Below are 20,984 nucleotides of genomic sequence, written 5' to 3'. Positions count from 1 at the left end.
TTCAGTACTCTTTGTCCATTATTGCCATAGTAATTGAGTCAAAACATTTAAAAATTGTAAGCAGTACTCAGATTGTAAAATTGAACATGACAGTGATATCTACCTTTTTTGTTTACCTCTGGTATCTAATACATAAAGCATGATGCATATAAGATGAATCTTGAAAATTTCAAGTTTTCTATTCATTCTCTGTACTGTCACAGCATTGAGTTGATGAGGGATTTACAAAAAGAAAAATGTGATTGTAGGCCTTAGGAACCTCTTCTCTGCTGGAGACAACTGCAGAGCAAGGCTGATTTGATAAGTTCGCCAAGAAAGTAATACAAGTCATAGAACTGGGGGGCCCAGAGCCCCAGGGGTCAATGCCAGCTGCGCAGACTGTCCAGCAGCAGTGGGGGACTGGTTCAGGACCTGTCAGTGAGGTGCTCTGAGTCTTCTCCAGCTGCACCTTGGTGTCGAGAGGCAGGAACTGCTTCATGGCTTGGTGTCTTTGCTGCAGGAGGTCGGAGTGTGACTGGAGGGACCAGGCTGAGGAGGTCCCTCAGGCTGAGAAGGGCCACTCAGGGAAGGAGTGAAGTCTGTAGCCAAGGCAGCAGATAACATGCTCATTCTTCTAAAAGTGAGCAGGCGTCTTCATGTCTCAGTGGTCCTTGACGGTTGATAGTGAGTGGGGCGCTGTGGGGGTGCCTGCTGAAGCAAAGGGCATGTCCTTTCTGCCTCCGTCACCACAAACTCATTACCTGGGATTTCAGGGTGTCCTAGAGACCGTATATGTGTACATTTCCTTCCCAGTACACTGTGGCGTGATGGAAACGGCACGGAATTTTTATTCACAAGCAGTGCCTTGAGAGTCCTGGCCACTGGCCACCTGTATGAATTCAGGGAAGTTGCCTACCTTCAAAGGGCCCGAGTTTCTTGGTCTATGAAAAGCCAGTGACGGAGAGAAGAGTGGCCTTGCCAGGTGCTGAGGACCACGTGCGGTGTGGGAAGGCTCTGAGCCCCGTGCTGCAGCGCTGTACCAGTCATTAAGATCCAGTAAGCAACTCACCTCCTCATCTTTGTGTTTATTATTTCAGTGGTTCCCTGTCAGACAAGCGCTTTCTGTTTACCTCCAATGGTAAGGATCATGCTTTCCTTAAGAATTTGATAATTTAAAAATCTTCAGGGGTAGTTTATTCTTCCATACCCCTCAGATGAGATAGTTTAAAGGATTATTTTTGTTTCCCCTCAGGCTATGTAGCACCAATATGCTGTGACTTAAAAACACCTCAGAGAATAAACCCAATTAGCACTAGGAAGAAATTTTTTTTTTTTAATAATCTCTCAAACTTTTGCTGAAAAGAATGAAAATTTAAAATGACATTTAAGATAAATTCCTTTGTCAATTATTAACAGAAAAAGCTTTTGAATAAGTACAACTTGTATTTGTGATCAAGTTATTGAAAATGAATATATAGTATAAAGGCTTTTTTTAGCCCCTCCATCATGGAACTTATTCCAGGGAAATAGTCTCCCTCATACAAGATATTTGGGGAGAACTGCCCAGGAAGAGGACTGGCCTTTTATCTGCTGCCTCCGCATTGTCTTGGGCATTGCTGTAGTTAAGCGCCTAGGGGTGATGTTGGGTATGATGAACTGATCTTTGAGCACCTGCTGTACCTGCTCTTCAAGGGTACAGAGCATGAAGTCCCCCTTCTAATCAACTGAGAAGAACCTCAGCATTAAGCTTTTAAGACACCTTGCACTTCATTGAAACTAGGGTGAATTTAGGAGGATAGAAAGGAAAATCTACAGTGGGGACAAAGAGATATCACTTTTAGGGGATATACATTCTGTTAAAAAAACAGCAACAATTTCAAGACACCACAGGACCAACAAGTCAAATGGAACTCTGGATCATTAAAAACTAGTAATTAAACAGTTGATTCAGTATCAGAACAGAAGTAAATCAACTGACTCATTCTAGGTGAAATGGGGTGGTGGTTTTTTTTTTTTTTTCTTTTTTTGCTTTCATTTTGTGTCCGTATCTGAAATCTTTTCCTGCCCTTTATCCTAGGCTGCAGTGGATCCTTGATTTTGGAACCTGACAGGCAAATCAGAGCTTCTTCTTCTTGGGAGTGGATCAATGAGACTGGAGATCAGGTCCGCTGGTCTCCTGGCCAAGCCCGACTTCAGGACCAAGGCCCGTCGTGGGCTTCAGGAGACAGGAGCAAGAATCACAAACAGAGAGAGTGGCTGAGGATAGATTTGGGAGAGAAAAAGAAAATAACAGGTACGGACACAACTGCAATTTCATGAAACAAGATGACTTGCCATTGAAATTGTCTTGAATTTGCATGGGTGTCCCCATCTCAAAATATCATGTTTTGTTTAAAAGTAACAAATCTTCAAAAAAAAAAGTAATAAATCTTCACCTTGTCTCTGTGAGAAGAACCTGTGTGGAGGGTATACAGATGGATGTGTGGATAAGAGAGCTGGTATCTCTTTGCGAAACCTTTTTAGGGCATGTTGTCAGTGTGAAAACTCATCTGTCATCACATTTCTAAATGCGGATAAGAAAAGCAGGCCTGAAAAATGATTTGAAATTTCAGATGGGGGAGGGGGGAAAGGAAAAGAAACCTGAAAATAATAAAGCAAGTTATGGATAACATATTTTTAAAACTAACCCATAAATAATATCTTCTTACAAGGAATTAGGACTACAGGATCCACACAGTCTAATTTCAACTTCTATGTAAAGAGTTTTGTAATGAACTTCAGAAACAACAACTCCAAGTGGAAGACCTATAAAGGAATTGTGAATAATGAAGAAAAGGTAAGAGACACTCTGGAGGGAGGAACTGAGTCGGAGGGAGGAACTGAGTCGGAGAGCGGGCCTCTGGATATTTTCATTAGTGTGTTTCCATAAAACAGATGCAAAGTACCACATCCAGTTACTTAGCCTTTGAGTGCAAAGCCTTGTATCTTCAATATCAGGCATGTCTATACAAATGCAGCGGACACAGAATCCTGGCTTTGATTTCGTATCACCAGGTGTGAGTGGGTTGATCAAGACCTAGAAACTAATAGAATCTCCAGGTAAAAGTTACTTGTTCCTACAGGTGTTTCAGGGCAACTCTAATTTTCGGGACCCTGTGCGCAACAATTTCATCCCTCCCATTGTAGCCAGATACGTGCGGGTCATCCCCCAGACGTGGCACCAGCGGATAGCCTTGAAAGTGGAGCTCCTTGGCTGCCAGATTGCACCAAGCAGGACTCAGGGTGAGTGACGGAGTTACTGAATTCCGGTCCCCTCCTTTCACAAACTGCTGTTACCAGTGTAGCTTCTCCAACATCTCTTCTCACTCAGGTAATGACTCACTGGTGTGGCACAAAACAAGTGTGAATACTGTTGGTTCAACAAAAGGAGAAGATAAGACAATCTCAAAACCCATCCCCTCTGAAGAAGTGCCCAAAGGTATGGCAGGGATCGTTTTGTGGTTTCTTAAGGAACATAACTGGTATTCCAGGCAATAATACAGTAGCTTCAACAACATTCTTTTTTCCTCTGTCATACAAGTGTCTGGAGGCAGATGGTTCAGAGGTATCTGCATAAGCATAAGATAATATGTATCCACGCTTTTCATTGCGATGCTGTAAGTAGAAACAGACTGGAAACAAAAGTATGTGCCCTTCAAACACTACATAAATCTTTTGTAGGAAAAAAATAGCAATAGCACATTCATGCCATGGAATACTCTAATAACCATAAAAAAGTATATTAGAGAAAGTTCTCTGACACACACTGACAACTTAAAATAATAAACATTAAAAATATTTATTTTTTTCAGAATGTAAAATAATTTGCATATTTTATACAATTTGGTAGATTTGAGAGAGATATATAAGAAATTAAAAATAATCCATAAATCAACATCCATGGTCACCATATTCCACTGTGTCTCCAATTATATTTATTTTTGTAACTTCTAAACAAATTGGCAGCATACCGCATATTTTGTTCTGTAGCATGTATTTTTCATTTAACATTGTATTATGAGCATTTTCTAATGCTATTGAATAGCTGAAAAACACAGTTACTAATATCTTTATAGTATTTCTTCATATGGACATACCATCATTTAGTTAACCATTTCCCTGTTACTGGATGTTTAACCTGTTAGATTTTCCCCAAATTCCCACTGTTACTTACATCAATATTGTTCCCTTCTAAGTTTAAGTTCCTTGTCTTCCGTTTCATGAACTACACATTTCCACTCCTGATCATTCCTTTATTTTCTTCCCCGGGAACACAGGAAAAAGAAGGGTTAAGAAGAAACATTTCTCCTTTAGTTTTCATAGTTTCTACAAGCTTGGGGTCTTCAGTAGCTGTTAAAGTGACCTTCTTCCTTAAACAGACCCTTGTGGGAAGACATGGTCTGATGTTAGGGTGCATTTCCTTTCAGTCCACAGTTCCAAAGGTCTGGTTCCCTGGGCTTCTGTTACCCTACAGGTCCAAACCTGCCCCCCTCTTGGGGAAATGCTTACCTGCCGCCATCTTGGGGAAATGCTTACCTGAGCCACGCTGAGAGTTCTGCACTGGGCTTACATCATCTACCTGCCTGAATAAGGCCAGCTATAAACCTCCCCAGCCATTTTGGTTTTTAGTCTAATATGATCCAGGCAACAAATTCAGAGTAAATGTTAATCCCAAGAAACAGTGGAAAGTGCCTTGGCGGGGCGGGGGCGGGGGCGGGGGCGGGGGTGGGGGAGATCAATTTTATTTTCTTAAACTTTAGCTGGGATTTTGAGTCCTCTCTTTTTGGTTTCCAGTATCATTACATGTCTAGCATGCATTCTTTTTCCCCACATGTTAAACCAGTGAGGACTTTTCAAATCAGTGTCCAGTTTTAGATCATGGGATTTGGTTGCGCTTCATTTCTGTTGTAATGTGGTGGCTTTCCCCCCTTTTAGGATTAAACATCACAACTATTGTTATTCCACTGGTGCTCTTCTTCTTCGTGCTGGCTGTTGGAGTGGGAATCTTTGCAGTCCTTAGAAAGTATGTGGCTTCACATTTAAAAACATTTTTATTCTAATTATGTCAACAATCACAAAATTTTAATGCTCTTAATATGTTCATGTGTAGAAAGCAGCATCACTTCTTCCAAGATAAAATGTTAACTTATACTTTTAAAACAAGTTGGAGAGAGGGAGAAAGTATCAAGTATTATTTCATGAGCAGTACCTATCATTTAGAAATATTTTCAGTGGGATTTTTTTGTTTTAATAGGAAGAAGAAGAAAGGAAATCCTTATGGATCATCTAAGACTCAGAAAACAGGTTGGTTGAAAAAACTATTACAGTTTTATTCTGTCTTTGAGGACATGAAAACCCACACACATGGTTAAATAAATAAGATTTAATAGCTTTAAGTTAGCAAATCTAACAGGAAAGAATATATTGTATCCTATCTCTTAATTTAGAATCTTCACAGCCAGTTTACTTTTACCTTTGTTCAACATCATCCCATCATTTGTCAAAATTATTTTTTGGCAACTGGAGTTTGAGTCACCACACTGCCATCAGGCCTTGTGTTTTTCATTCTGGGAAATCCGGGGAAGGACTGGGTCTGGCAGGTTTCAGAGACTCCTTAGGACACGGGATCAGCTGTGGTCCAGAGAGAGGGCAGCAGGCAGGACCCCTGAGAATCTCAAGGCCACCTTAGGGTGCCACCTTCAAAGGCTCTGAACCGCTCAAGGTCACAAATGCCCTGTCAGCTCAGATTAGGAAAGTTCTTGCCCAGGTAGTCTAAACTGGGGATAATCTGGGGGCTGACGGGTACACAAGTGCATTTTACAGGCATGGTGGAAAGCGTGGTTTGGGTGGCGTGTGCTGCTGCTGTTTCTACCACACACCTGGAGAGTGTGGTTGTGCGTGTATCACAGTCAGCTGGCAACAGGCAGCCTGACCTCTGACTTTAGGAGGAACCTGTTGTGGAGTAACTGTGTTATACTCCTGAGATACTTGTTCCGTGTTATCTTTATTGCAGACTGTTGGAAGCAGATCAAGTATCCCTTTGCCAGGCATCAGTCAGCTGAGTTTACCATCAGCTATGATAATGAAAAGGAGATGACACAAAAGTTGGATCTCGTCACCAGTGATATAGCAGGTAGGCACCAAGTCTCTGCGGCTGCTGTAAGGTGCTGCTTACGGGAGAGGGGAGGCCGGGAAGAGAGGTGCGACTGAAGCCTTTTGTTTAGACAGGGTCTGGTGCCTCACTCTTTGTGCTCTGTAAGAGTCACAGACTAACACTGAAATATCTCTCCAAAGCCCCGTTTAGCTCAGACTCTTACACCTGCAGGGCCTCTAATGACACCCAGAGCGATGGTCCTGAAGTACCACTGAAATCTGGATGCCCTTACTTAATCTATTTTTGTTACTAAGGTTTTGATTAAGGCACTAGGAAAGAGGGACTAGAAAGATGAATTCAGCATAGCTCCTGCCCTAAAGAAAGAGGAAGAAGGAGATGAAGCAATATGTTAGGATGGCCTCAGGGTTTTGACAAGTCATTGTGGAGTCACTGGATTTATGAAGAAGGATCTATTGTTTGGTTTTTCAAAATGTCTAGTCCATCAAGGACCAATAGTTTTGTAAAATACAGTATACATAGTAAGTGAAATTTTAGAAAGAAATTGAAAAAATTGTTTTAATTTTTAAAAAACTTTTTGGCCATGCCCTATGGCACATGGGATCTTCTTTCCCTTACCAGGGATTGAACCCCTGCATTGGAAATGCAGAGTCTTAATCACTGGATCACCAGGGAAGTCCCACAACAATCGTTTACTAACCCATATGCTCCAGGAACTCCTTTTCTAAGTGGCTTCCATCTGTGCATCCCATTTTTCAGGGCTTAACAGCTGGGAAGCTCCTCTTTCCTCTTACCCTACTTACATTGTTGGTGACCAATTCTTCTGATGGTGGTTTAGTCGCTAAGTCATGTCCGACTCTTGTGACCCCATGGACTGTAGCCTGTCAGGCTCCTCTGTCCATGGGATTCTCCAGGTGAGAATATAGGAGTGGGTTGCCATTTCCTTCTCCAGGGGATCTTCCTGACCCACAAATCGAACCCAGCTCTCCTCCATTGCAGGCAGATTCTTTACCCACTGAGCTATGAAGGAGGGCGTATTCTTCTGATACCTGTCCCCAATATGTGGTCCTTCCAAAGCTGCTGCTAGTCCCCTAATTTATGACTTTTTGGGTTTCATTTCTCTTTTTACTTTTATCTTTCCCTCTTCTGTCTTCTTCCAGGGTTACCTCTCGTTGCCAGTCACTTATTTAGAATCTCCATAGGTTTCTATACAATTAAGCCAAACTCTCTGGCAGGGCACTCGCTGCCCACCATGAGCTAGGGTATAGGTAACAACTCACACCTGGGGCATGTGTTTGCATTCTTGAACCACTGGCTGCTACCTGTGTGATCCTGGAAAAATTACTTAAATTTCTCTCTGCTTCAGTTTCCCGTCTGTAAAAGTACTATGAGGAAACTACCTCATAATACTTTTTTTCCAGAGGATTTAACTAATTGATTTATTAATGTTATAGAATAGTGCCTGGCGCCAAGAAAGGACTCGATAAATGCGAGCTTTATGATTATCATTGTTGTTGTTCAGTCGCTCAGTTGTGTGCTCTTTCTCACCGCATGAACTGTAGCCAGGCTCCTCTGTCCATGGGATTCTCCAGGCATTACTGGGGTGTGTAGCCATTCCCTTCTGCAGGGGATCTTCCTGGCCCAGGGATCGAACCCGCGTCTCTTAGGTCTCCTGCACTGGCAGGCAGGTTTTTACCAGGAGTGCCACCTGGGAGGCCCATGATCACCATTACCAGTTGTCGTTAACTCCCAACCTATCACTCTGGTCTTTGCTTCCTATTAAATTTCTCCACATCTCCCATACTCTGGTTACACCACACTCTCTGTTCATGGTTGTTTAATACGTTGTTCAGTCACTTTTCCCTTTTCTGACAGTATTATCTTCAACTCCAAAATGTAGCCTTTCAAGAGCCAGTTGAAGAGCTCCATGAAGATGTCCTTTCATACCCCTAGGTGTGGTTAGAGGTAACCTCTGCCTCCCGAGGCGTGGTATCTGTGCTGCTTACATCCCTGTCTTTCTCTTCCGCCTGGTGCACGTCAGGCACCGGGCAGAGCACCCCCTCCCGGGACAGCCGGGGAGTGGCTGGAGTACCGAAAGTCTACTCTTTGGGTTTCAGATTACCAGCAGCCTCTCATGATTGGCACCGAGACGGTCACCAGGAAGGGCTCCACCTTCCGGCCGATGGACACCGAGGCGGACGCGGCGGGGTCGGGTACCGAGGCCGGCGGCCACTACGACTGCCCCCTGCCGGCCGGCCGCCACGAGTACGCGCTGCCCTTGACCAACCCCGAGCCCGAGTACGCCACGCCCATCGTGGAGCGGCACCTGGCCCGCGCGCACACCTTCTCGGCGCGCAGCGGCTACCGCGTGCCGGGGCCCCGGCCGGCGCACAAGCACTCCCTCTCCTCTGGTGCCTTCTCCCCAGCTGCCGGCTACCAGCGGCCGCCGAGCCCCGCGCCCGCGGAGCCGGGCTACGACCAGCCCAAGGGCAGCGGCTTAGCCGCGGGCTGCGCCCCTCCCGACCATCAGAAGCCCCAGGTCAGCCCCGCGAGCAGCCCTGCCTACTTGGCCCCCAGAGACTGCCTCAGACCCCTCAGCCCGACGGCCATGACCGCTCTTCTGTGAACACACACACTGTGAATGAAACTGCTGCTGCGGTACTGAGCGCCGGGCTGTGCGCCGCCCTGGAAGCCGATGCGCTCGAGAGAGAGTGCGTGTGAGTGTGGTGTGTGCGCGTGCGTGTGTGCGCAGTGGAACAGGATCCTGCCGGGAGCTCCCCCTCCACACTGTTTACAGAATTGTGCAGCTGGTTTGTTCTGACCCTGAGGGCCAGCGTCTGTTGGGTTTTGTGGGCTAGAAAAATGAACATTTTTCAGATGGCGTTTTCATTTCTCTAACTGTGATACTGAGCTGCTTCGATGTAAAAATGTGCAATCTGTACAGAGTTGTATTTAACAAGATTAAAGTAACTTAAATTTGCTTTAGCAGATTTTCGTTCTGCAGGGAGGTTAAGTGGGAGAATGCAGCTGTTGCAAAAACATATAATAGTATGTTCACTTCTAAAATATATTTTATCTGATACTGTGTTAGCAGCAGGTCTGTTTAAACTTAATCTTGTTGTTATTATGGCTCATTTCCTTTCCTTTGATATGGAAAACTAAAAGCATTGTTAGCATTCTTCTCCTGGAAGGAATGAAATTACTTGAAGCATGAAAAGCACACCAGGGTGGTTGTTTGCAATTACTATTGTAGATTTAAAAGAACAAACAAAATACAGGCACCTCACTTCAGGTGGGCATGCGCAGTGGCCTGTCAAGGGGTGCAAGGACCAGGTCTCCGTGGCCTGCAGGGGACCTCACTTCCCTCAGCCTGCAGGAGTTGGCCTTCTGAGCAGTTGGCCTTCCTGACAGGTTGCTTCTTGTTCACCTTGGGCCTGGCAGATAACTCACTTTCACATGCAAATCTGCCTTTTCAAACTGTCTGCAAAGCCAAATGCCCAGACTTAGAGCAACCAAAACTGCTCAACAGACACAGTGAAGGTGGCACAGCAATTACGCTCTAAATTACTGTGTCAGATGCTTTTGTGTCTCAGATGAAAAATATTGCTGAGGTCAGACGCCCACACTTTTCATGACTCGTCGGAAACAGTGCATTGTACTATTTGAAAACACAAAAAAAGTTATTTGAAGTGTGTTCTTATTAAAAGTGACTGAAGCCAAATCTACATAGGGCTTTTTCTACTGAGATGGCTGGAAAGAGCTAATTTTGTAAGAAAAAATTTTCCCTTAAGTAGGTGTCTATAATTCCAGATTGGCCCTGACTTCAGCTGTACCTCATTGTCCAGTGGTTTTATCTGAGTTTGCTTTGTAAGTTCACTGTGGGTGGGGGGCAGCAGGGGGGCGGCGGGTGTGAATTTAACCTCTTTTGTCAAAGAGGAAAGTGTATGTTTTTGTTTTAATAGAAAATGTGGACCAAAAAGTTCTTTCCCTAAAAATGTATAATACTAGTTGTATGACACTTTCTGTGATACTGAGGTGCTGGAAGGTCGCAGCAGACTATCTGTGGTTACTATGGAGGACAAACCATTTACCTTGTGAGTTTACGTGGTTTTCTACGCATACTAATTGTAATAAACTATGCCAAACCAATGTACATACCCGCCTCTCATTGGTATCCTGCTTGCTGGCCTACTGAAGGCACTGGAGGCTCAGCCTCCATACAAGGGCAAGCGGTACAATGGGAAGAGCATACATGGCTTCCTCTGGTTGGTCCTAAGTTGGAAATAGGGACAGAAATGAGGGAAGCTGTCAGTTATTAATAAAGTCCTAGCGATCTGGGGTCAGTTTCAGGCATTTTAATTTGGCTTCCTGCATTGTTTCCAGAAGTAGTGGTCTGACTTCCTACAAGCATGACTTACAGCATGCTGGCCTCTCTATTGGCTACTGTGGATAATGAGTTGGTTTCCTATGCTTATTGCTGTAGGCTGCCAGCCAGAGTTCTGTTTTATTTATGGTCTGCCCATGACCCATCTGTATATCCAGTTTGTCATTACTTAACCCTGAGCCTCAGTTTCCTCATGCATAAAAACAATGTGAGTGTGCCTTCCTCCAAGGCTTACAGATAAGAACTGTGACATTTGGGCTGCATGTATTTTTAACATTAAAATACTAGTCAAAAAAAACACACTTCTCTACAGTGGAGCAGTGTCCATCTATCCCATCTCTTTCCCGTATACATGATCCAATAATGACACTTTCTGTGATACTGAGGTGCTGGAAGGTCGCAGAAAGAGCGAGGACAGGACTTTGTTTTGGAACACCACTTCCTCAGGATGGCCTCACCATGTAGCCCAGGATGGTCAGTGGAAAAGTCTGTCTGATACACCCAAAACAGCCAAGCCTAAACTACAGGATAAGAGCAGGAAAATACTATGCTTTTCTTTTCCATTTTGCAAAATTAGCACCTATGATAAGGCAACTGTCTGTTTTTTTCTCTGTTATCAAATCCTACTGGGAGGCAAAAATTGCAGTCCGTCACTTCTTACAATTGTGGCAGAAAGATATCTGCTCAGACAGACAAGACTAAGCCATTCACAGAGGTTGCTGACGCTGCTCTGGCTTCTGTTACTGTGATTTACACGTGCACTAACTCATATTTATAATCAGCCTAGAAAGGATGCTAGACATTTCTCTTATTTTGCACTGCTTTAGGTTCTTAGCAGAAACTGATACCATATTTATCACCATGAACAGCCTTTCACAAAAACATCATCACAAGGCCTTTCATAAATACATCAATTTAGCAATCCAAGTGTAGCCACCAGCTTGGCCTCATTATTCTCAAAATGCTTCTCCCATTTGTTTATGCACCAACTATTTATTAAGATTCTGAGACCCACACTCACCCTGTGCTTCGTTGAGAGAAAGCACAAGCTTGGGCTCTCACCAGGACCTGGGAGAAGCTGAGCTCCACTAATGAGAAGCTAGGGTTGAATGAGTCCTCCTAGTGGTCTCTGCCCCCAGACCCAGCCCATCCAGTCGCCTAGAAGTGCCCCTCTCAAAGCCACACTGCTGTGCTCATGGCCCGCTACTGATCTTTCACCTGCAGCTGTGGGTCTCTCACCCAGCTTCTCCCTGTTCTGGGAATAAATTGCCCGACAGGTTTTAAAGATTTTCACTCTGCTTTTGGTATTCTGCAATTTTACCACTTGGGGCTGCTATAAATTCATCTGTATTCACTTGGGACTTGTGCTTCCAGAATCTCAGGACTCATCTTTATGAACTATGAAAAAGTCTCAGCCTCCCTTGTCCCATACTACTTGCCTCTGCTGTTTTCTTTATTCGCTCCCGGGATTCCTGTGGATGCTCACTGGGCCTTCTCATTCCATCATGTCTCTTCTTCCCCCTTATTTTCTCTTTATTGCTCTTGTTGCATTCCATGTAAATTCCTGAAACAATATAGCATAGTGGTTGAGTGCATGGTGGGCAAGGAACCAGAACTTCTCTGTACCTGTTTTCTTGCTTGTTACCTGGGGCAAAAATATACTCTCCCCCTACCTATAGCTGTTGTATTACATGAAGCTTTCAGAGCACTGTCTGACCCACGTGAAGCACTGTATAAGATTACATATTATACTCCAGTTTACTAATTTCCAGTTTTGCCATCTCCTATTTAATCATTGAGGTTTTAATGTCAATTAAAAAAAATTTCTGGAGGGTCTACTGATTCTTTTCCAAGTCTTCCCTTTTCTACAGTGTCTTGGTATATTTTCTTTGGCTTTGATTCCTTCTTTTAATCATGTGAAACCTCATTTTACATTCTTTTTTTTTTTTTGTTATCTTCATCTCATTGAGAGTAAGAGCCACAAAGTCTGTGTAATGATTTATAAAGCTCCATCAACACTGCCCAGTAAAACTTTTGCAAGAACGGAAATATTCTCTGAGCTGCTCAGTAGGGTAACCACTCGAGTCACATGTGGCTGGAGTGACTGAAGAAAAATTTTTTTAATCTTGTTGACTTTTCATTTATTTAAATGTAGACAGCCAGATGTGACCACCGTGTTGGACAGGACACCCCGCATCGGGTGGTCACCTGTCTGACTTCATCCCCCACCTTGTTCACCCCAGGCCAGCCACGCGGAGCCCCTGGCTGCCACCTACCCGTGCCAGGGACGTATTCTGCACTTGCTCTTCTCTCCCTGGAAACCTCTTCCCCTGGACTACTGCACAGTTGGTTCTCTCAGCCCCATCGAGTCCATACTCCAGTGAAAGCACGTTGCTCCCCTAACATGTGTTCTATCTCCGTTCCTGCTTCACTTTTCTCCTTGACGTGTGTCGCTGTCTAATCCAGCACAGTTTTATTTTCTTGCTTATTATCTAACTCTCCCCCTAGATCACATCCCATGAAGGAAATGACTTTTGTTCCCCGCGTATATTCCCAGCACTCAGGACAATTTTCAAGAAGGATTTGCTCAGCGACTGAAGAAGTTCCGGAGGCTCTGTCCTGTTTGTCATTTCCCCCGACTCTTGTTTGTGATGGTTTGTGTCTGTGTGGCTTCAGACTTCTGTGAGTCATCCCTGAGCAGGGTTTTTTCCTCCTGGTGAAAACTTTGTGATAATGTCTTTTCTGAGGGGTTTTTGAATTTCTATCTGTCAGGTACACCAGGTAGGGCTGCCAGATAAAAAGGATACCCCGTTAAGTCTGAATTTCAGATAAACAAGTAATTTTTTAGTTTAAGTATGTTCTGTGCAATGGGACAGATTTATACGAAAAAGTTATTCATGTCCTATAATATGGATTTGTTAAATCTGGCAACTCTAGTACCAGGAGTAACAGCCACCTTGCTGTCCAAGATGGATTTAACTTTTAAAAAACCATGCCATACACACCTTCCTCCCGATCCCCACTTCCCTGACCATGCTCTCCTTCAGCCCCATGCAAAGCTCCCTTCCTTTATAGCTCTACCAGCTGTTCTTCTCCATGCGTCCCCTAATATCTTCCAAGCCATTTCCCCCCTTCACTGGGGACGTCAGCTAGCTCGGTTCTTCTCCAATCTTTCTCTATAATCATGTGGAAAAGTTCAGTGTCAACATGGTAATGTTTATGATTTTTTTGACATCTGCTCTAGAAACCTGCAGTTCATTCAGACCACCTCCATATATGTCCACACTTGTTATCAGCAAGAACTCCAGCTCTGAAATCTTAATAATTCTATCTCTGCTCAAAACCTCCTGTTCTCTTCATTCTTTAGTTTTCATCCTACGGATTTACTGATCTCAAGAAGAGATTTAAAATTTACTTAATGCCTACATCCCATCACTTTCCTCTGGCTGTTAAACTTTTTCGGTTTTCTTTTCTCCCCCATCCATCACTTAAACTTTTTGTCTGAGCATCTTCACTCCATGGTCTTTCCAGGACTGACAACCTTAAGCCCCCAGTGACAACTCCCCTTCAGGATGTCATCTTCCCATCTCCATCAGAGCAGCAGGAGAACAAGGCATAACTGTTCACATGGAGCCTTTCAAGAAAAACCCAATTACCTCAGGCTCATTATTCCTTACCCCTTTACACATCTTGGATCCACTTCTTTTCTCATCTCTTCCTGCCACACTGCACAATTTCCCTCTAGAGATCTTGCCACATCTTTCATCTAGGCAAGTCATTAAGATCAGATCCGACAACTTGTCCATCCTCTCCCCGCAAAAGCTGCATCTACTCCAGTCCTTTCCTCCTGTGCTGATGGAAAAAATGTTTGAAACCTTCATGCACCAATTTCTCCCTCATTTCAGGTTTTGCTTCAATTATTTCCATTTCCTTTATCTTTCATTTCTGTTTCTGAACTAATATTTTCTTCTTGACCTATATAAATGTGTTCAAATCTCTCACAAGTATAAAAGGATTCTCCCTTAATATCCCAAGTCCTTCAAGTAAACAGTGACCTAAGCCTAGAACCGCTAGACCATTCAGGTATGACCTAAATCAAATCCCTTATGATTATACAGTGGAAGTGAGAAATAGATTTAAGGGCCTAGATCTGATAGATAGAGTGCCTGATGAACTATGGAATGAGGTTCGTGACATTGTACAGGAGACAGGGATCAAGACCATCCCCATGGAAAAGAAATGCAAAAAAGCAAAATGGCTGTCTGGGGAGGCCTTACAAATAGCTGTGAAAACAAGAGAGGTGAAAAGCAAAGGAGAAAAGGAAAGATAAAAGCATCTGAATGCAGAGTTCCGAAGAATAGCAAGACGAGATAAGAAAGCCTTCTTCAGCGATCAATGCAAAGAAATAGAGGAAAACAACAGAATGGGAAAGACTAGAGAGCTCTTCAAGAAAATTAGAGATACCAAGGGAACATTTCATGCAAAGATGGGCTTGATAAAGGACAGAAATGGTCTGGACCTAACAGAGGCAGACGATATTAAGAAGAGGTGGCAAGAATACATGGAAGAACTGTACAAAAAAGATCTTCACAACCCAGATAATCATGATGATGTGATCACTAATCTAGAGCCAGACATCTTGGAATGTGAAGTCAAGTGGGCCTTAGAAAGCATCACTATGAACAAAGCTAGTGGAGGTGATGGAATTCCAGTGGAGCTGTTTCAAATCCTGAAAGATGATGCTGTGAAAGTGCTGCACTCAATATGCCAGCAAATTTGGAAAACTCAGCAGTGGCCACAGGACTGGAAAAGGTCAGTTTTCATTCCAATCCCAAAGAAAGGCAATGCCAAAGAATGCTCAAACTACCACACAATTGCACTCATCTCACATGCTAGTAAAGTAATGCTCAAAATTCTCCAAGCCAGGCTTCAGCAATACGTGAACTGTGAACTCCCTGATGTTCAAGCTGGTTTTAGAAAAGGCAGAGGAACCAGAGATCAAATTGCCAACATCCGCTGGATCATGGAAAAAGCAAGAAAGTTCCAGAAACACATCTATTTCTGCTTTATTGACTATGCCAAAGCCTTGGACTGTGTGGATCACAATAAACTGTGGAAAATTCTGAAAGAGATGGGAATACCAGACCACCTAACCTGCCTCTTGAGAAATCTGTATGCAGGTCAGGAAGCAACAGTTAGAACTGGACATGGAACAATGGACTGGTTCCAAATAGGAAAAAGAGTACGTCAAGGCTGTGTATTGTCACCCTGCTTATTTAACTTATATGCAGAGTACATCATGAGAAACGCTGGGCTGGAATAAACACAAGCTAGAATCAAGATTGCCGGGAGAAATAGCAATAACCTCAGATATGCAGATGACACCACCCTTATGGCAGAAAGTGAAGAAGACTTAAAAAGCCTCTTGATGAAAGTGAAAGAGGAGAGTGAAAAAGTTGGCTTAAAGCTCAACATTCAAAAAATGAAGATCATGGCATCCGGTACCATCACTTCATGGGAAATAGATGGGGAAACAGTGGAAACAGTGTCAGGATTATTTTTTGGGGCTCCAAAATCACTGAAGATGGTGACTGCAGCCATGAAATTAAAAGACGCTTACTGCTTGGAAGAAAAGTTATGACCAACCTAGATAGTATATTCAAAAGCAGAGACATTACTTTGCCAACTAAGGTCCATCTAGTCAAGGCTATGGTTTTTCCTGTGGTCATGTATGGATGTGAGAGTTGGACTGTGAAGAAAGCTGAGCACCGAAGAGTTGATGCTTTTGAACTGTGGTGTTGGAGAAGACTCTTGAGAGTCCCTTGGACTGCAAGGAGATCCAACCAGTCCATTCTGAAAGAGATCAACCCTGGGATTTCTTTGGAAGGAATGATGCTGAAGCTGAAGCTCCAGTACTTTGGCCATCTCATGCGAAGAGTTGACTCATTGGAAAAGACTCTGATGCTGGGAAGGATTGAGGGCAAGAGAAGGGGACAACCGAGGATGAGATGGCTGGATGGCATCACGGACTCGATGGACGTGAGTCTGAGCGAACTCCGGAGATGGTAATGGACAGGGAGGCCTGGCGTGCTCTGATTCATGGGGTCGCAAAGAGTCGGACACGACTGAGCGCCTGAACTATCTCCCATTCATTCTTTTTTTCCAGTGAAATTTTTATTTTCTATAATAGCCCTTTCCACTGTTTCAAGTCTTCTTTTACATTCTTTAAGGGCATTTTTAAAAGATCTTAATGACCCAGATAACCATGATGGTGTGATCACTCACCTAGAGCCAGACATCCTGGAATGTGAAGTCAAGTGGGCCTTAGGAAGCACGTCTATGAACAAAGCTAGTGGAGGTGATGGAATTCTAGTTGAGCTATTTCAAATCCTAAAAGATGATGCTATTAAAGTGCTGCACTCAATATGCCAGCAAACCTGAGAAACTCAGCAGTAGCCACAGGACTGGAAAAGGTCAGTTTTCATTCCAATCCAAAGAAAGGCAATGCCAAAAAATGTTCAAATTACTGCACAATTTCACTCATCTCACACACTAGCAAAGTAATGCTCAAAACTCTCCAAGCGAGGCTTCAACAGTACATGAACCAAGAACTTTCAGATGTTCAAGCTGGATTTAGAAAAGGCAGATGAACCAGAGATCAAATTGCCAACATTGGATGGATCATTAAAAAAGCAAGCAAGTTCCAGAAAAACCTCTATTTCTGTTTTATTGACTATGCCAAAGCCTTTGACTGTGTAGATCACAACAAACTGTGGAAAATTCTTCACCTGACCACCTTATGTGCCTCCGGAGAAATCTGTATGCAGGTCAAGAAGCAACAGTTAGAACTGGACATGGGACAACAGACTGGTTCCAAATTGGAAAAGGAGTACATCGAAGCTGTATATTGTCACCCCGCTTATTTAAACTTATATGCAGAGTACATCACGAAAAATGCCAGGCTGGATGAAGCACAAACTGAAATCAAGACTGCCAGGAGAAATATCAACCACCTCAGATACGCAGATACCACCACCCTTATGGCAGAAAATGAAGAGGAACTAAAGAGCCTCTTGATGAAGGTGAACAAGAAGAGTGAAAAAGCTGGCTTAAAACTCAACATTCAAAAAACAAAGATCATGGCATCCATACCATCATGCCATGGCAAATAGATGGGGAAACAATGGAAATAGTGGCAGACTATTTTCTTGTGCTCCAAGATCACTGCAGACGGTGACTGCAGCCATGAAATTAAAAGACGCTTGCTCCTTGCAAGAAAAGCTATGATCAACCTAGACAGCATATTAAAAAGTAGACATTACTTTGCCAACAAAGGTCCATCTAGTCAAAGCTATGGTTTTTGCAGTAGTCATGCTGAAGTCCATGAGGTCGCAGTCAGGCACGATTGAGCGACTGGACTGAATTGAAGTAGTGAAAGTGAAAGTGACGTCGCTCAGTCGTGTCTGACTCTTTGCGACCCCATGGACTGCAGCCTATCAGGCTCCTGCGTCCATGGGATTTTCCAGGCAAGAGTACTGGAGTGGGTTGCCATCGCCTTCTCCAAATTGAAGTAGGGCATTTTAAATAGTTTTCATATAAGTACTGCACATTTTTGGTTTAATTTACACTTAGGTATTTGTTGTTGTTACTGTAAATGGTGCCACATCCCTCCTTTTACATATCAGGAATCGATAAGGCCCTTGTGGAGAAAAGCATAATTCTGTTCTAGTTGCATGACCAAAAAAATATCATTCTACATCTCTCTGATACCATTTCCTTATTTCCAAATGGAGATCATAACAGCGTATACCTCATGGAGTGTAGTGAATATCATGAGTTAATACATGTAAAACCTTTAGAACTGTGGCTTGCCCCATGACAAGCACTACGCTGGTATGAGCAGTTACAGACATATATTTTAATACGGAATTAATTTTTTGTCCAGATCGATTTGTTTATATACTGCTCCTTTACTAAATTCCTTATTTCTAGTCGTTTTTGTTGACCTAGGTTTTTGGAAATGTGATCATAATGCATGCAGATAGTGCTGGTGCAACCTCCTTTATTTATGGTCCTTCCCGGGTGGCTCAGTGGTAAAGAATCCGCCTGCCAATGTAGGAGACATGGGTCTGATCCCTGGGTTGGGAAGATCCCCTGAAGAAGGAAATGGCAACGTGCTCCAGTATTCTTGACCAGAAAATCCCATGGGCAGAGGAGCCAGAAGGGGTATAGTTCATGGGGTCACAAAAGAATTGGACATGACTCAGCAACTAAAATAATAACAGTAACAAGAAGAAATATCTCCCTACTAAGCATGATGCTGGCTTTGGGGCATAGGTTATGTTGGGCTGTATGTTATTATGCTATATTCCATTTTCTCCCACACCAAGAATGGGTGTTGAGTTTTGACTAATGCCTTTTCAGCATCTATGGAATTAGACGCAAATGATTTTCTTCTCTAGGATCCCTCTCTAGACTCAGCCAAATGATGCACTTGATGCCCTAACACATGTGGTCATGGTGTATGAGTCTATCAAAGTGCTGCTGAAATCACAGTGATAATATTTTACTTAGAATTTTTGCATTAACTTTTTTTCAAGATAGCCCTTTCATTTTCCTGTGTGTCAGATCTTTCTGTTTCTTTTTTTTTTTTAGCTAGACAAAAAGAATTTAGAAGCCTTCTTTTCTTTCTAGGTTGTTCTCTTGCTAGGCATTAGAATTATGTGCCCTTTAAAGGTTTAGTAGTATTGCCCTGGGGGGTAACTTGTTGGGGTTGGTAGCAATCTGATGATTTTTTTCTATTTCTTCTATGGATATCTGTTTAGATTTTAAAACTTCAGTTTTGGTAAATTATATTCTTTTAGAAAAGCTGCCAAATTTATTCATATGGAATTGAACAAACAGTCTTTCACTATCCTTTTAGTTCCCTCCATTTTTATGGCTATTTCCCCTTTCTTTCTTATACTGCACATTTGCCTTTAGCGCTCTCTTTTCCATGGTTAGGATGGCCAGCACATTGTCTTTTGCCCCTGAAAAATCAGGTTGTTTTTTGTTGTTGTTCTATTTGTTTTCTGCTTTCAGAAGCTGATAATCTACTTTTTGCAGCTGTAGGCAAAGGTAAAAATCCCCTTAACTATGGTGAGGATGATAAGAGAAAGGTACCTAGTGACAGCAACTCCCTCCTCGAATGTCACAAACACTACTTACTAAAGCATGTGGGGACCATAAGCACACGCAGAGATTATCCGTGTGTCAGGGGAGGCAGAACGCTACAGTCTGAAGCATTCAGAAATCTGCTTATAACTTTAGGGAGTTCCTGCATTCAATAGTCATTCACATACAAAAAAAGTATTTCTACTGAAACTCAGATCCAGCTCAATCATTTTTTTCCAACCATCATTTTTAAAAACCAACGTAGAATCAATCATAGGTTCCATTAATCCTTGCACCATTTAAGAAAAATAAGAATAACTGTCAGGAGAGCAAGACTGAAAAATTGGTAATTTCATCTGTATTTCCTTTTATGGCCTATTAAAGATGAATCAAGACAGGGATTTGAGTCCTGCTTTTGACACTTACACTATCTGTACGACTCTGGAAAGTAATATCTTTTCTAGTGCTCAGTATGTTCATTCTCATAATAATAAGAGTATTTTATTTGATAATCCTCAAAGCCTTCCAGCTCTAACAATAGGTCGAAGTAGAATATCCCATTTGGAATCTTCTACCCCCTGGTGGCATTTTATCAAACCTCAGATTTTACCTTTCCAACACACAGAATCTAAGTTTTAGTTGTCTGTTTCACATATTGTGTATCTAATTTTCCTTCTTACAGTCTATTCATCTATCATCCTACTTAAAGGCCAGAGGCCTTTCTTTTAGAACCAAATACCCTCTTGAACTTTAAAACAATCTTTTACTTTTGCTGTTTAAATCTTCCTTCTCCCCTGATTTCTTCTAAAGTTTTGTTGCCTTCTCCACTATTGCGATGGATTTTTGTTATTTTTTATGGTTCTATTTTTACTTTATAAAATTTGAGGCTATTTTAAATTGGTATATGCAGATCAGAATTAACATTGGAATGTGAAGGATACAAAACAGAGGAATAAACTTAACCAAGGAGGTAAAAGACCTAAAAGCAGAAAACTATAAAACAGTGATAAAGGAAACTGAAGAGGATTCAAAGAAATGGGAGGATATCCCATGCTCTTGGATTGTAAGAATGAATATTGTTAAAACAGCTATACTATACAAATTTAATGCGATCCCTATCCAAACACCCATGACATTTCTCACAGAACTAGAATAAATAATGGTAAAATTTATATGGAACCACAAATGACCCCAAAGTGTCAAAACGATTGTGTGGAAAAAGAACAAAGGTGGAGGCATAATCTTTCCACACTTCAGACAGTAATACAAAGCTACAGTAATTGAAACAGCATGGTACTGGTACAAAAACAGACATAT

General features: G+C 42.6%; 1 protein-coding gene across 1 annotated transcript in view; it reads left to right on the top strand.

Moving 5' to 3' along the window:
* DCBLD1 (discoidin, CUB and LCCL domain containing 1) overlaps window positions 1-9,960 on the top strand; it is a 76,012-nt gene extending 66,052 nt beyond the window's left edge. The window contains exons 7-15 of the mRNA XM_052645495.1: window positions 1,077-1,117; window positions 2,057-2,272; window positions 2,691-2,815; window positions 3,102-3,261; window positions 3,350-3,457; window positions 4,954-5,041; window positions 5,273-5,322; window positions 6,032-6,151; window positions 8,248-9,960. Coding sequence (XP_052501455.1) covers window positions 1,077-1,117; window positions 2,057-2,272; window positions 2,691-2,815; window positions 3,102-3,261; window positions 3,350-3,457; window positions 4,954-5,041; window positions 5,273-5,322; window positions 6,032-6,151; window positions 8,248-8,756 — 1,417 coding nt within the window. The 3' untranslated portion in view covers window positions 8,757-9,960. The remainder of the gene's footprint in view (window positions 1-1,076; window positions 1,118-2,056; window positions 2,273-2,690; window positions 2,816-3,101; window positions 3,262-3,349; window positions 3,458-4,953; window positions 5,042-5,272; window positions 5,323-6,031; window positions 6,152-8,247) is intronic.
* The last annotated feature ends 11,024 nt before the right edge of the window (window positions 9,961-20,984 follow it).

The sequence above is a fragment of the Budorcas taxicolor genome, chromosome 9, assembly GCF_023091745.1.
Source record: "Budorcas taxicolor isolate Tak-1 chromosome 9, Takin1.1, whole genome shotgun sequence".
NCBI classification, from domain to species: Eukaryota; Metazoa; Chordata; class Mammalia; order Artiodactyla; family Bovidae; genus Budorcas; species Budorcas taxicolor.
Note: the sequence above shows the minus strand (reverse complement) of the source record. Positions and strands in the feature narration are given on the sequence as shown.